Raw genomic sequence first — 16229 nt, forward strand, 5'->3', positions numbered from 1 at the left:
GCCACTTCTTTTTAAGATCCTAGGGATACAGCTTATCAGATCCAGGGACTTGTCAGCCTCTAGTCCCATTAGTTTTCTCTGGTGATATTGATTATTTTAAGTTCCTCCTTCCCTCTTGCCCCTTGACATTCTACTATTCTTGGGATGCTTTTTGTGTCTTCTACTGTGAAGACGGATACAAAATACTCGTTCAAAGTCTCTGCCATTTCCTTGTTTCCCATTGGTAAAATCAATTCCCCAGTCTCATCATCTAAGGGACCAATGTTTACTTTAGCTATTCTCTTCCTTTTGTATATACTTGTAAAAGCTCTTGCTGACTCCTATTCTAATTTCTCCCTCTTTATATTTTATTTATTCATCCTTTGCTGGTTTTTAAAATTTCCCAACCAAAAATCTTCACTGCATTGTATGCATTTTCTTTCAATTTGATACCATCCTCAGCTAGCTACGAATGGCGTGTCCTTCTTGTTGAGTTTTTCTTTCTCAGTGAAATATATCTTTGTTGAGAGTTATGAAATATCTCATAGAGTCATAGTTTTACAGCACAGAAACAGGCCCTTCGGCCCATCGTGTCCATGCCAGTCATCAAGCCACATTCTACTCTAATCCCATTTTCCAGCACTTGGCCCATAGCCATTTTAAGTGTTCATCTAAATACTTCTTAAATGTTATGAGTGTTCCTGTCTCTACCACCCCATCAGGCAGTGAGTTCCAGATACTCCCCTCCCTCTGGGTGAAAAGAATTTTCCTCGAATCCCACCTAAACCTCTTGCCCCTTACCTTAAATCTATGCCTCCTGGTTATTGACACCTCCATTAAGGGGAAAAGTTTCTTCCTATCTACCCTATCTATGGCCCTCATAATTTTGTACACCTCAATCAGGCACCCCCCTCAGCCTTCTCTGCTCTAAGGAAAACAAGTCCAGTCTATCTTCATAGCTAAAATGCTCCAGCCCAGGCAACATCCTGGTGAATTTCCTCTACACCCTCTCTAGCACAATCACATCCTTCCTACAGTGTGGCAACCAGAACTGCACACACTACTCCAGCTGTAGCCTTACGTTTTATACAGCTCCATCTCTTGTATTCAATGCCTCAACTAATGAAGGCAAGAATCCCATATGTTTGCTTAACCGCCTTATCTACCTAACCTGCTGCCTTCAGGGATCTATGGACATGCACACCAAGGTTCCTCTGATCCTCTCTACTTCCTAGGTTCCTACCCATCTTGCCTTCATCATGCCTTGTTAGTTCTCCCAAAATGCATCACCTCACACTTTTAAGGATTAAATTTGACTTGCCACTGTTCTGCCCATCTGACCAGCCTGTCTATATCGTCCTGTAGTCTAAGGCTCCTTGCTATTTACCACACCATCAATTTTCATGTCATCTGCAAATTTACTGATCATACCTCCTACATTCATGCCTAGATCATTAATGTACACTACAAACAGCAACACTGAACCCTGTGGTACACCACTGGACACAGGCTTCCAGTCACAAAAACAACCTTCGACCATTACCCTCTGCCTCCTGCTACTAAGCCAATTTTGGATCCAGTTTGTCAAAATGTCCTGGATCCCATGGGCACTTACTTTCTTGACCAGTCTCCCATGCAGGACCTTATTAAAAGCCTTACTGAAGTCCTTGTAGACTACATCAACTACACTACCCTCATCTACACACCTAGTCACCTCCTTGGAAAATTCAATCAAATTTTTAGACATGATCTCCCCCGACAAAGCCATGCTGACTATCCTTGATTAATCCATGCCTCTCCAAGCGGGGATTAATTCTGTCCCTTGGAATTTTTTTCCAAAAGTTTCCCTACCACTGATGTTGGACTCACTGGCCTGTAGTTCCCTGGCTTATCTCTACTACCCTTCTTGAATAATTTTACCACATTAGCTGTCCTCCAGTCTGCCACTGTTAAATGTCCGCCACTGTTTCTGTACTGTCTTACATTTTCGTCTATTTTCTCAGCCCACTGTAGCCAACTCTATCTTCATACCTTTGTAGTTGCCTTAAGTTTAAGATATTAGTTTCAGACCCAAGTTTCTCACCCTTAATCTGAAAGTGAAATTCTATCATGCTATGATCACTCTTGCCAAGAGGATCCTTTACTATAAGATCTTTTAATCCTGTTTCATTACACATTACCATGTCTAAGATAACCTGTTTTCTGGTTGGTTCCAGGGTGTGTTCTATGAAACTGTTTCATTTACACTTTATGAACTCGTTCTCAAGATTACTTTTTCCAATTTGATTCATCCATTCTATATGAAGATTAAAATCTCCCATGATTATTGCAGTCCCTTTCTTACAAGCCCCATTATTCCTTGAAATACTCTGTCCTACAGTGTAACTACTGTCAGGAAGCCTATAAACTACTCCCACCAGTGACTTATTTCCACTCAACTGATTCGACACCTTGATCTTCTGAGCCAAGATCATTTCTCACTACTGTACTGACCTCCTCCCTTATTAACAGAGCTACCCCACCTCCTTTTTGCTTTCTTCCTATCCTTCTGAAATGTCAAATACTCTTGAATATTCAGGCCGCCTTACAACCATGTCTCTCCGATGGCTATCATATCAGATTCATTTACTTCAATTTGTGCCATCAATGCATCTATCTTGTTACGAATGCTACATGCATTCAGATAAAGAGTTATTTCTTTTACCATTTTCCCATATTTGCTGGTGCACTCTTATGTTCATACACTCTGTTCCTTCCTGTCACACTCTGGTTATCATTCACTGTATCATTACTTTGTACTATTGCCTTGTCCTCCCCGTTAACTTTCTAAATCTCTGCCCACGTGAATCCTACACCCTGCTCTCCCCCACTCCCTCCAAATATTTAGTTTAACACCCTCGTTCCAGCCCTAGTTCTACAATTTGCAAGGCTTCTAGTCCCAGCATGGTTCAGGTAAAGGCAGCCAAACAGTATAGCTCCTGTTTTCCCCAGTACAGGTACCAGTGCCTCATGAATCGAAACGCATTTCTCCCACACCAGTCTTTTTTACCCTATGTCAATTTGCTCACAGCTCAGGTAGTAATCCAGAAATTATTACCTTTGTGGTTCAGCTTCTTAAATTATCCCCTAGCTGCTCATATTCCCTCAGCAGAATCTCTTTCTTAGTTCTCTACCTATGTCATTAGTGCCCACATAGACCATAACTAATGGCTCCTTCCCCTCCCACTCCCAGGTTCCTCTCCAGCCCAGAGGGAATGTCCTCAATTCAGTTTTACCACTTTGCTTCCTCCTCTCACACAAACTACCCAAAGTAGATTCTTCCCTATCTTCACTCTGTTGAAATCTGGGTTGTCCTAGCTTGTGACTCCTTGTCTCTCTCTCTCTCTCACTCACATATTCCTGCAACCCCACCCTGCTGAGATCTGCAGAGGATATAACTTGACTCCTGAACCTCCCACTGTGCAGTCACTGTTGTATACTCTTGCTAACACATCACCATGGTGATGGGTTGCAGTGTGTGTCTTGACTGTGTTCTTGCAACTTGGAAAAGAGAGTTTTAGGAAATTAATTAAAATATAAACTGAATAGGAAGCCAAGTTGTCAGTGTTGTGTCAGATGAGGGAAGAGGTGCACTTTGACCTCCCTTTGACACCTTTGACCAGTTGGTTGGTAAATTGGTTCTCCTTTAGGAGATTACCTGTACAGAAGGCCTTATCGCAGGGCAGTAAACGTCTTGGGCAGGAGCTGCTAACTCTTCTGTTGTGCTTGGAAAAATTGTTTAGCCTTGACTTCTAATGCTGTTCATTTCCAACTTCTCTTCCTTAGTGCCAAGTGCGTCAGCGCAAGAACCCCACAGCAACACCAGCAATGTCTTAAGCCTGGAGCCTCTCAATCTGGTGCCAACGCCTGCCAGTCAGTCCGTAACCATGGAAACACAGCCACTGGAATCCTCAGCCTCATTGGACAGCAGTACGTCTTTGTCCAACCCCACTACCTCCTTTGTACCAATCAAATCCGAACCTTCCGTGGGTGAGTTAGTTTTCTGGACATGTCTGGTTTATGAGGGACCTTGTGCCTTGAGGTGGTTCAGACTGGAGTTTGGGGTTTAGAAGTACCTTGGCTAACTTTACGATGCTTATAAAGGTGATAAGAGTCCAAAGCTGAAAAAGATAAGCTATACAAAGCTTTTGTTAGCTGATATTGTTAACAGTTCCATCTCCTCAGGTGCTGTTCCCTCCCCTTAAAACTTGTCACCATCACCTCAAATAAAAGCACCCTTGATCCCCCTGTGGTTGCAAATGACTGCCTCATCGCCAACCATGCTTTCCTCTCCAGAGTCCTGTAATATGCTGTCACCTCCCAATCCATGGCCATCTTTCCCACTATTTGTGATTGAATTCCTCCGATCACGTTTCCACCCTTGCCGCAGTATTGAAACAGCTCTTAACAAAGTTACAAATGACATCCTGCGTGACTGTGACAAAAGTAAACTTTTCCTCCTCATCTTTCTTGACCTGTCTGCAGCCTTTCACACGGTCAACCACACCATCCTCCTTCAACACCTCTCCACTGTTGTCCAGCTGGACTGCTCTCACCTGGTTCATAGCCAAAGAATCACTTGTGATGGCTTCTCTTCCTGTTCCTGCACCCTTACATCCCGAGTTCCCCAGAGATCTGTCCTTGGAGTTGAGTGGGGAGGTGGTGGCCTCCTGTTTTCTCATCTACAACCTGCCCGTCGGCAGTATCATTCGAAAACGTCAGGTACGCTGACGACACCACCTCTCTCTCGTCCTCAAAATTGTCAGACTCTCCCACACCCAATACTGAATGAACAGAACTTCCTCCCAGTTAAATACTGGGAAGACCAAAGCTGTTGTTTTCAGTCCTTAATACAAATCCTTCTCTAGCTCCTGATTTCATCCTTCTCCCTGACAACTGTCTGAGACTGAAACAGGTTATTTGCAACCTTGAAGCCATATTCACTCCAAGAAGAACTTCTGTCCACCTTCAGTCACGTTCTCCGTCTCATCTCGTGACACTGATCCATTCCTTTGGTATCTCTGGTCTCAGCTATTCCAGTGCAATCCTGTCTTCCCATCTTTAAACTCTCTGCAAAGCTTGTCCAAAACTCTGTTGCCCATGTCCTGTCTCTCACCAAGTCCCATTCACCCATCACCCCTGTGCTCACTGGCCTACATTGACTCCCGGTTAGGCAATGCCTCAATTTTAGAATTCTCGTCCTCGTTTTCAAATCCTTCTTTGGCCTCGCCCCTCCCCCTCCCCCATCTCTGTAATGTCCTCCAGCCTACAAGCCTCCCGAGATATCTGCAGGCCTCCAGTTTTGGCCTCTGGAGCATCTCTGATTTTAGATGCTTCACCATTAGTGTTGAGCCTTCTGCTGCCTGGGCCCTAAACTCTGATGTACCCTCCCGACATCTCTCTGCTTCTCTCTTTCGCTTTCCCCCTTTCAGACGCTCCTTAAAGTCAACCTCTTTGACCAAACCTTTGGTCATCTTACCTAACATGAACTGACAACTTTCAGGCTTGGGCTGGCAAGTGGCAAGTAACATTTGCACCATACAAGTGCCAGGAAACAACCATCTCCAACAAAAGAGTATCTAACCTTCACTACTTGACATCCAATGGCATTATCATCGCTGAAGAACCCACTATCAACATCCTGGAGGTTACCATTGGCCAGAAACTGAGCTGGACTAGCCATATAAATACTGTGGCTACAAGAGCATGTCAGAGACTAGGAATCCTGTGACGAGTTACTCACCTCCTATCTCCTGAAAGCCTGTCCACCATCTACAAGGCACAAGTCAGGAGTGCGATGGAATAATCCCCACATGCCTGGATGAGTGCAGCTCCAACAACACTCAAGAAGCTTGACACCATCCAGGACAAAGCAGTCTGCTAGATTGGCACCACACCCACCACTATCAACATTCACTCCGTCCACCACTGACTCACAGTAGCAGCAGTGTGTATTATCTACAAGATGCACTGCAGGAACTCACCAACGCAACCATCTAGAAGTGCAAGGGCAGCAGATACATGGGAGCCCCACCAGTTGGAAGTTCCCCTCCAAGTAACTTACCACCCTGACTTGGAAATGTAACACCGTTCCTTCACTGTCGCTGGGTCAAAATCCTGGAACTCCCTCCCTAACAACACTGTGAGTGTACCTACACCACATGGACTGCAGCGGTTCAAGAAGGCAGCTCACCACCACCTTCTCAAGGGCAATTAATGCTGCCCCAACCAGCAAAGCCCACATCCCATGAATGAATTTAAAAAAAAGTCTTGATTGGCTCAAAGTGAAAGTCTTTTTACTCATAATACTCGTGTGAAACACTACGAGATGTTTCATTGTGCGAAAGGCGCTATATAAATGCAAGATGTTGTTGAATACACTTGAGAATTGGACAGATGAAATTACCTCCAGTGGGGACAAATGTTAATCCAGGAAGCAGCCAATAACTTAAATGGAAGGAAAATTATGTGCATGAAGGGGATGTGGGGGGGTTTCATTGTTCATAGGTTGTGGCAATGCTCAGTGGCACTCCCAGTGAAGCAAGGCCTCAATTTTAGAATTCTCGTCCTCGTTTTCAAATCCTTCTTTGGCCTTGCCCCTCCCCCTCCCCCTCCCCCTCCCCCTCCCCCATCTCTGTAATCTCCTGCAGCCTACAAGCCTCCCGAGATATCTGCAGGCCTCCAGTTTTGGCTTCTGGAGCATCTCTGATTTTAGATGCTTCACCATTAGTGTTTGAGCCTTCTGCTGCCTGGGCCCTAAGCTCTGATGTACCCTCCCGACATCTCTCTGCTTCTCTCTTTCGCTTTCCCCCTTTCAGACGCTCCTTAAAGTCAACCTCTTTGACCAAACCTTTGGTCATCTTACCTAACATGACCTGACGACTTTCAGGCTTGGGCTGGCAAGATGTTGGGATGTATTAACATATTGAGCTGAAATAAGGAGCGATTATGTAAATTAGTCATGTTTCTATTGGGAAGGAGAATTTAGAATTGCTGATTTCAGGATTCTGAGAGGATCAAAAGGGATGAAATAATGTCGATCATCACCTGCTCTTTCACCTTGTCCTTGAGCAGTAGGTCCAGAAGATGTAGCTTCTGCTGGAAGTGAAGTAAATTGACAACTAATCTGCAGAAACGCTATTTCCCCGAGTGAGTGGTTAATCTGTGGATCAGATGCCTAGAGAGGCGGTGCAAACGGATTCATTTATTCAAATACAAATTAGATTGGTGTCTTTAGACTGTATCCTATGTCATTTAAGATATGTCATGTGGTAAGTGTAGCACTTTTGGGTGATTTTTACCAGTGGATTTTGCACTATTTGGGTTTTCCTCATCCGATGTTGTATCAAGTGTCTAGCAGGAGGGTAGACTGAGCTCAGTCAAGTTGGCCTTTTCTTGCTTGACCATTCCGATGTTCCCACCAACTCAAATGTTCAAACCTGACCAGTTTGAACAAATGAGCCTGTCAGGTTTCAGTGAGGTGTTCATTTTGTTTCCCTTTCCTTTATTTATTTATTCATTCATTCTCCTGGTGTCCTGAAGTGCCTGTGGCAGCTCAGTGGCTTCATTGACCCCAGGCATTGCCCCTTTGCCCACCTACAATAATTGCTGTGTGTCTAGTTAACTGGCCCAAGTCCTCTCTGGTAAAGGTGCCAGCTCTCCCTGGTTGCTGCAGGTGTTGGTTACCGTTCTTCACACACTCTCCTCATTGTCTCCGGCTGTGAGGAGTGCTTCACTCATTGGCTTCTGTTTCCCCGCTGGCCTGTGCGCCTGTGTGTAGAAATCCTCAACTTCCTCCCCTTTGTTTGTGCCAGATGAGGGATGGGAGTCCCTTTGGCAGTCTGTCTGGGGTATCATGCAGGATATCCTGGTAGATTGACCTTGAAAGTTGGGGGTGGGGTAGAGGGGGCACAGCCTTCCTAGCAGGCAGCGCTTGGGTCAAAGGTCACCGTGTGGTGACCTAACTCTGACCACGTTCCTATACAGCCTGTCTCGATCCCTGAGTTGGACTGTTTGCTGGGCCTGAGTCCAAGTTGGTGGGTTGGAGCTCATTGTTGAGACTTATCTTAGCCTGACAGAGTAGCAGCAGTCCATGTCTTAGAGAGGGGTAGATTAGCTTTCTGAGGAAGCAGGCTGCTTCGTTTCTCAGTAATGGTAATTAACTGAGGGCCCCCAGGGGAACTGCAACTAACACTCATTCTCATTGGTTCTCGGGATGTGGACGTCACTGGCATGGCTGGCGTATATTGTCCTTTCCTGGCTGTCGTACAACTGAGTGGCTTGCTAGGCCATTTTAGAGGGCAGTTAAGAGTTAACCACATTGTTGTGGGTCTGGAGTCGCATGTGGGTCAGACCAGGTAAGGACACAGATTTCCTTCCCTAAAGGACATTAGTGAACCAGATGGGTTTTTACCACAATCAATAGTTTCATGTTAGAAACATGATGGTTTCAATATTACTGAAATTAGCCTTCATTTTTATTTAAATTTAAGTTAAATTTCGCTAGCTGCTGTGATGGGATTTGAATCCAGGTTCCATCAGCCCTCTCTCTTTCACCCCCCTCACCAACCACCCCCCCCCGCAACCCCCGGCCTCTGGATTACTAACCCAGTGGCTTATCACTAGGCCACCATCTCCCCAATGTAGTCTGATGAGTTTCAGAAACAGGAGGAGTACGTGTTATTCATCCCTGATTTCAGTATCACTGACCTGCAACACTATTTACCCTTAAAATACATCAAAAGTCAATTCATCTGTACAGAACGCTGTCACTCAAGAGCCCAGCAGATCTGTTGAGAGATACAAGGAGGAGGGATGCATCTCCCCCTCCAGGGATTGGTAGATTACTGAGCTGCATTGAGCAGAACCCTGCCAGGTTTCTGCTGCTTTGGCCTGACCTGGACTGGTTCGAGTGGGGCTGCTCCAGGCCCAGAGGCTGTCGGCCTTCTCATCATGCTGCGAGAGACTCTTTCTTTGGGCTGAATACCTGAGAAGCGTGGCCCACTGAACCATGGGGAGAAATGAGTCACTACACTTAGACGGTTGGAGAGTTGGGTAGAGAGAGTAAGTACAAAATGAAATTGTTTAAATCGACCCTTGGTAGTGGTGATGTTTCTCCCCCCACCTCCTCCACACACACGCGCGCATGCACACACTACCCATGAGACCCTCAAATCAACCAAAGCGTCACAAGAATCCAGGCCCTCCAGCAACCGCCTTCCCCCAGCACCCCTTCACATGTCCCTCTCCCTCTTCAACCAGATCCCGCTCTCCCAATCCGCCTGGCCTCCCCTCACCTTCGCCTGTCCCCTTCCGCCTCTTCACCCTAAACCACCCTCCCCCCCCCGCCTTGCCTGCCCCTCACCCTAACCACCAGCCCCCCTTTCACCCTCCCCCCACCTTGAGCTTGCCCCCTCTTTGCACTGTTCCCCTTCCCCTCCACGCTGACCCTCCCCTTCACTCCTCCCCCTTGCCTACCCCCTCACTCTGATCACCCCTGCCCTCCACCTCCCTGCCCTGCCTGCTTCCCCATCTCCTCCACCCCCCTTTCAGGCCACCCCTCCTTTCACTCCACCCTCCTCCCCCCTTGTCTGCCCCCTCGGTCTGATCGTCCTTGCCCTCCAACCCCCAGCCCTGCCTGCTCCTCCATCTTGTCCACCTCCCCTTTCAGCCTAACCCTTTGTCCACCCTCTCGTCCTGCACTCACTCCTCCATTACCTTCTCTCTCGATATTTCCCCTGCTGCTCTCTCTGTATAACTCACTTCTGTTTTTCATTCCCAGAGTTGGAATTCCCTAAAGAGCTGACGGAGATGTTTGATCCCACTAAAGGTAGGTGTGACAGGATGCAGCTTTCACTCAGGTTGGGGGGGCGGTTCTACCCCTCGATCTGGCTTCACATTTGTTTTCCTGATGCAGAACCAGCCAGCCCTGCTCCTGGGCCCTCGCTGCTCTCCAGCAGCCCTCCCCCGTTCTCTGCTCTCCTGAAGCGATTTATTCTTGATTGGAATGATGTTTCCTGAGCAAAGGTGTCCTCCCGCGCCTCACCCGTGTGTCTCTTTGTCACCTGTTGGTCTGAAAGTAATTGTCAGTGGGTTATGTGGGACATTTGACCATACTTAGTGAGCTACGCTTGCAGCAGGCTCTTCAGCTCATCCCTGGTACTGCCCACACTTGGACCACTCCATGCTCACTGAGTGGAGCCCTGATTAACTTCCAATATCCCATGCCCTGGAATGGCAAAAGTATTTATAACCCTGGTTTAAAACCCCCTCTTGTCCTGCCTCCTGTCTTCTGTGTTTCAGCTTCGAGGGATTTCAATGAATTGTCGCCATCTGCTGCTCGGTTACATGACTGCAACTTGACCAATGTAACCCATGAGCCCATGAGCCTGAAGTCATCTACCCTGAATATTAACCCCTACCATGCCAGCACTTGGCTGTCTTTTCAATGGCACCAGTGTGCTAGCTTCAGCTGGTCTTCCCGCTCACTCTGTGAAGGTGTATTCCTGAGCCACTGTTCTGAACTCGTGCTATTCAGCCCAGACCCTCCGCCCCTTCTCATCTGCCAGTATCCCATTCAACATTCCTGTTCCAAGGTGAAGCGTCTGCCTGGCTCATGCAACAGAGGTTGCTGAAAGAACAGAACACTTCTCATTCTCAGCAAGGGTTTACCCTTTGTTCCTTCAATGTCATCTTTCTTGTCAATAGTTGCCTAGTTACCATGTTTATGGGATCTTGCTGTGCACACATTGGCTCTCACGTTTCCTGCATTACAGCAGTGACTGTGCTTCAAGAGTACTTTTATTGGTTTGCCAAGTGTATTGGGACGTCCTGAGGTTGTGAAAGACACTATGTAAATGCAAAGCCTTTCGTTACCCTGGTGAATCAATGGCTTGCAGAACAAAAATTCCTAACTCGAAATAACCTTCCTGAAGCCATGTTCAGGAGGTTCAAGTTTCAGTTGTCGTCACGTCCTTTGAGAGCACGATGTGATTGCTCTTCGATTGATGGTGAGCACAATTCTTGACCCCCATCTCCTTCATCGGACTGGCTGTGTGGTGTCCTTGGAGATAGTAGCGGGCAGCTGTAATGGTGTTGCAGTCCCCTGGGTTAGAATTGGCCATCTTGAATTAACAGCCCGTCCGAGAAGTCATGTTCACGAGAAGTCATGTTCACGAGTTTTAAAAACCTGATTGTCTTCTGTTTATTGTCAAGTCTTGTATTCTACCCCTGCACCCCACCTCAATGGATTGTGCCAATGACCTCATCAATGAAGTCTCTGTGTCTCCTCCCATTGGCTGTTCAGCTTATCACCTCATCAAATGGTATAGTCCATTTCAAAGCAATGGGGGTGAGGCAACACAAAACTTGGTCAATTTTAAGATTGAGCTGAGTGTTTGTTTTTGTTCTCCACCTAATTGGTGAACTTTGGAACATAATTGGGTTTCAGGAGCAGTTAGTTGAGTGGATCTTATGTTGCCATTGAGTGTTGCTATGCCAGATACAGTCTGAAGTGGATGCAAGGTGAAGCTTCCTGCACCATTGTGCCCCTTCTATTTGCCAAGCCAGCCATTCCCACAGCCTCTTGATGTGCAGACTGACGAGTATTAGATCATGTAGCGCCTGGGATTCATGTATAACTATATTCAAACTGCAACCCAATCAGCAAGAAGAGTGGGGGAGCCCTTCATCAGGCATGTCTGCGCTGGCTGCAAGCAGAAATGAAAGGTCACCAGATAAACCAGCCCTTTCTCCATCCAGAAGATCTCTGGCTGGTTGTCTAGCTGTTGTTTGCTTCGAAGGGTCGCCCTCTCCAGCTGTTCTGTTTCGCTTCGTGGCTCCTGCTTGTTTTCTTTCTTGATCCGATAACATGCCTTTGCACACTGGGTTTATTAACTGCCAAATTGAACTTGGAAAGTCCCTGCTGCTGAACTGGGACTGTTTTTTCCTGTCCCATCGCTAACCTGCTGTCGTTCAGTCTCTGGGTGCTCTCATTTGCCCCATTTCAAACTGGTCTCCCTCCCTTCCAAGCAGAATTCTAGCCTTTGCTCCTAAAGCTCTCGAATTCCCCCAACTCGCCCTTGACTTTTCCTGTTTCTTTCAAACTTCGAGGTGTGCAGGCTTACACTGAGGAACCAGAACTCTGCTTACTTGTCTACAACACCTTTCACAGTCTCAGGACCCATCCCTAACAGCTCACCACTACCTTCTCGAAGGCAGCTAGGGCTAGGCAATAAATACTGGCCTAGCCAGCGACGCCCGCAACCCATGAACGAATGCAAGGAAAAAGAACCTCTGCAAGCGCTTTATACAGCCAGTGAACTAAGTGTAGTCACTGTTTCGAAAGAGGAGCTGTGACAATTTGCAAACAGCAAGCTCACACAAACAGCAATGTGAGAATGACAAGATCATCCATTTTGGTCATGTGAGTTGAGGGATGAATATTAGTCAGGATATTGTGGAGAACTCCCCAGCTCCTCTTTAAAATAGTGCCGTGGGACCTTTTGCAGCCACCTCGTAGGTCAAATGGGGCCTTGTTTTAATACCTCATCCGACAGTGCAGCATTCCCTCAGTACTGCATGGAAGTGTCAGTCTTGAATGTGTGCGCAAGTCTCCAGAGTGGGATTTCAACCCACGACCTTCGTACACAGAGGTGGGAGTGTTAGTCACTGAGGCTGGGCTGTCCTTCAAGGATGAGGTAATGACTGGAATGGACTCCAGCAAGGAGTCACTGCCTTTTGGGAGGAGAGGGAAGTGGCTATAAAAAACCAAGGAGAAAGGAAAGGGTGACAACGGTGGCTATGGCACCAAGAATTTGATATGGAAACTTCTGTTCATTATTCATGGGATGTGGGCGTTGCTGGCAAGGCCAGCATTTGTTTGCCCATCCCTAATTTTCCTTGAACAGAATGACTTTTTTGGCCATTTAGGAGGGCAGTTAAGAGTCAGCCACATTGGAGCCACATGTAGGCCAGACCAGGTAGGGATGGCAGATTTCCTTCCCTAAAGGACGTTAGTGAACCAGATGGGTTTTTACGACAATGGTTTCGTGCTTTCAATTCTAGATTTTAAATTCCACCAGCTGCCATGGTGGGATTTGAACCCATGTCCCCAGAGTATTAGCCTGGGTCTCTGGATTACTAGTCCAGTGACATTACCACTGCCGTCATCTCCCCTCGTGTTGGCTCCATCACACACTGCTCTGTAGATGCAGGATCAGCTTGCTCTTTCATTCGCACTCTGGAGTAGCTGAGACTATAGTTAGTCGGGGTCCAGTGAGAGCTATTTCTGTGCTGCTAGACTCTAATAAATAAGTTTGGAATCCTTGCAATGCATTAGCACATTCCTTGTTCCTGTTTTGCAGAATGTATGGATTCCGACCTTATCGATGAACTGATGTCTTCAGAAGGTGAGAATTTCAAACCCGGGAGTCTGTGACTGAGTTGGGGGAAGGGCGGGGTGGAGGTTTTTTTTTAATTTATTCTTTCATGGGATGAGAGTGTCAGTGGCAAGGGCATTTGCCAAACCTAATTGCTCTGAGTTTCTTGCTAGGCCGTTTCAGAGGGCAGTTAAGAGTCAACCACATTGCTGTGGGTCACATGTAGGCCAGACCAGGTAAGGACAGCAGATTTCCTTCCCTAAAGGACATTAGCGAACCAGATGGGTTAACAAGAGTTTTATGGTCACCATTACTGAGAGTAGTTTTGTATTCCAGATTCTATTAAATAAATTTAAATTCCACCAGCTGCCATGGTGGGATTTGAAACCATATACCCAGAGGATTAGGCCGGACCTCTTGATTACGAGTCCAGTAACATTAGCATGGTGCCACCATCTCCACTGGATTCTTCTCTGCGGGTGGAGCACTTTATATTGGACCATTTTAGAGGGGTGGGAACATCCTATCAGGGCAGGTAGGACCAACTACTTTGGGGTGGGCAGGAATACCCTGAGAGGGAAGGTTAAACTGGACCACTTTGGAGGAGGTGAGGATGCCCTATGAAGGAAGGTTAGTTTGGGCTATTTTGGAAGGTAGGGGTGTGGAATACCCATGGAGGAAAGATTGGATTGGACCACAGTGTGGGCAGCTGGGCCAATCTGTCCACATGACCCTCTCTTTTTGAGAGTCATTGCCAGTGAGGCCTGACATTGGGTGTCACCTGGACTGCTGCATTCTGCGGTATTTAACCATCTCATTCTCCTGTTCCCTTGCAGTTTTCGCTCCTCTGCTGAGGCTGTCTCCACCACCAGGTGACCACGATTATTACTTCAACCTTGATGACAGTGAAGGCGTTTGTGACCTGTTTGATGTGCCAATACTTAACCTTTGACCTCTGACCGGATTTTGCTGCCTGGCAGCTGTGTATAGGACTTTTAAAAACATTTTTTTTAAACTAAACAAAAAAGGAGAGAAAAAGTAATTTTTTTTTTAAAATGGCATCTTTTGCAAATTCTAAATTAATCTCCCTGGAGTGAGATGAACTTTTGACATGACTGCAACAGAATATGGTGAAGAAGTAATGGAAGGCGAACGTTGTTGATGGATGGAGCCAGAACGATGGGCGGTTTCCAATTTGCTATTGGTTTTCTCTCGTTTTTGTTTGCCATCTTTGCGTCCTCAGAGATGTTGATAGGAGTTCTCTTCAGTTAACAGCCAAGCACAACTCTGGCCCCATCTCCTTCATCGGACCCCCTGAAGATGGTGGCGGGCTGCCGCAATGGTATTCTAGTTGGCCGCTTTGGATTTAACAGTTCATCCAAGAAGCCACGAGCACAAGTTTTAAAACCCCAAGACTGCCTTCTGTTTGTTGTCGAGACTTGTGTTCCTTCTCCCTCTACTCTCAATGGATTGTGTCACTGACCTCATCAATTGCATCTCTATCTCCTTCCATTGGCTGTTCAACATATGACCTCATCAAATGGAGTGGTCCATTTCACGGAAGTGGGCATTATGAAAATTGCCTAATTTTATAGTTGAGATGAGGTGTTCTTTCCCTTTCAATTTTTTTGCAATCCAGATTTTGACACTTATTCTCAATTGGGCTATTTTAAGAACTGATTTCCTCCTGAAAATTGACACCTGTTCCAATGTTTCTCCAAAACCTTGATCCTTTTTTGGGTGCATGCCTCTTTCCAGTCTGATTTCCTTGTCCAATATACCAGCTTAGAAAATAGAATGCTGCTCATCCAACTTGTACAAAACTGGGAGCAAGTGGAAGATAACGCTCCAAAACCTGGGGCACTTGATGAGCTGAATTGTCGCCTCCTGTGCAGTAACCATTTGATGATTCACTTCCTCCATCTGTTGCTCTGTAAGAATTGATCCTGCATCAAGGGGGATTGGAAATCCTAGCTGCATGGACCCAGGGGTCATTGCATTAGGCTTACGATTACAATGGTTTAAACCCTTGAGTGTGGATCTTTAGGTTTCCATTGCCATTGAAGAGCTCACTTGCAAGTTGCTTTTTATTTTTTGGAGGCTCTCTCATAGTTTACTGCAAGCGATGAGCAACATTTCTCCACTCGAGTGACCTTCTCAACTTGAATGTGAGCCTGTGGCACTGTTTTAAGTGTTTCTAACTTCCCCTCTCCTTTTGCCAGTTTTCTTGCCTCCTGGTGGTTGACCCCGATGTATAGGATCCCATATAATGCCCATGCTGCACAAGTCAGGTCACAGAGTCGAAGGTCATGCCATGATTGGTTGTCATGGCAGTCTGCTTTCTTGAGTTAATGTCTTCCAATTCACCTGTTGGTGAAGCCGGGGATGGGAGGTTTAAAACTCAAGGCCTAGTTACTGGGGATTTTAACTGAGGTGACCCATGTGAAGCAAATAATGTCAAATGAATTAGGAGGAGAAGGCCACTCGGCCCCTCAAGCCATCTCCACCATTCAATAAAATCATAGTTGATGTGAATGTAACCTCAACCCCATATTCCTGCCTACCCCCGATAACCTTTCAACCACGCCCCCCCCACCTTGTTAGTCAAGAATCTATCTAGCTCTGCCTTAAAAATATTCAAAGACTGCTTCTGCTTTTTGAGTAACAGAGTTCCAAAGACACTCAACCCTCAGAGAAAAAAATTTCTCCTCATCTCTGTCTTAAATGAGTGAACTCTTATTTTTAAACAGTGACCCTTAGTTCTAGATTCTCCCACAAGAGGAAACATCTTCTCCACATCCACCCTGTCAAGACCCCTCATGATCCTAAATG

General features: G+C 46.4%; 1 protein-coding gene across 1 annotated transcript in view; it reads left to right on the forward strand.

Moving 5' to 3' along the window:
• The window catches only part of e2f4 (E2F transcription factor 4), a 40451-nt gene extending 24454 nt beyond the window's left edge, over positions 1–15997 (forward strand). Inside the window, exons 7-10 of the mRNA XM_041192734.1 lie at positions 3805–4008; positions 9800–9847; positions 13383–13427; positions 14234–15997. Of these exons, the coding sequence (XP_041048668.1) occupies positions 3805–4008; positions 9800–9847; positions 13383–13427; positions 14234–14349 (413 nt within the window). The 3' untranslated portion in view covers positions 14350–15997. The remainder of the gene's footprint in view (positions 1–3804; positions 4009–9799; positions 9848–13382; positions 13428–14233) is intronic.
• The last annotated feature ends 232 nt before the right edge of the window (positions 15998–16229 follow it).

Source organism: Carcharodon carcharias, chromosome 7, assembly GCF_017639515.1.
Source record: "Carcharodon carcharias isolate sCarCar2 chromosome 7, sCarCar2.pri, whole genome shotgun sequence".
Taxonomy (NCBI): Eukaryota; Metazoa; Chordata; class Chondrichthyes; order Lamniformes; family Lamnidae; genus Carcharodon; species Carcharodon carcharias.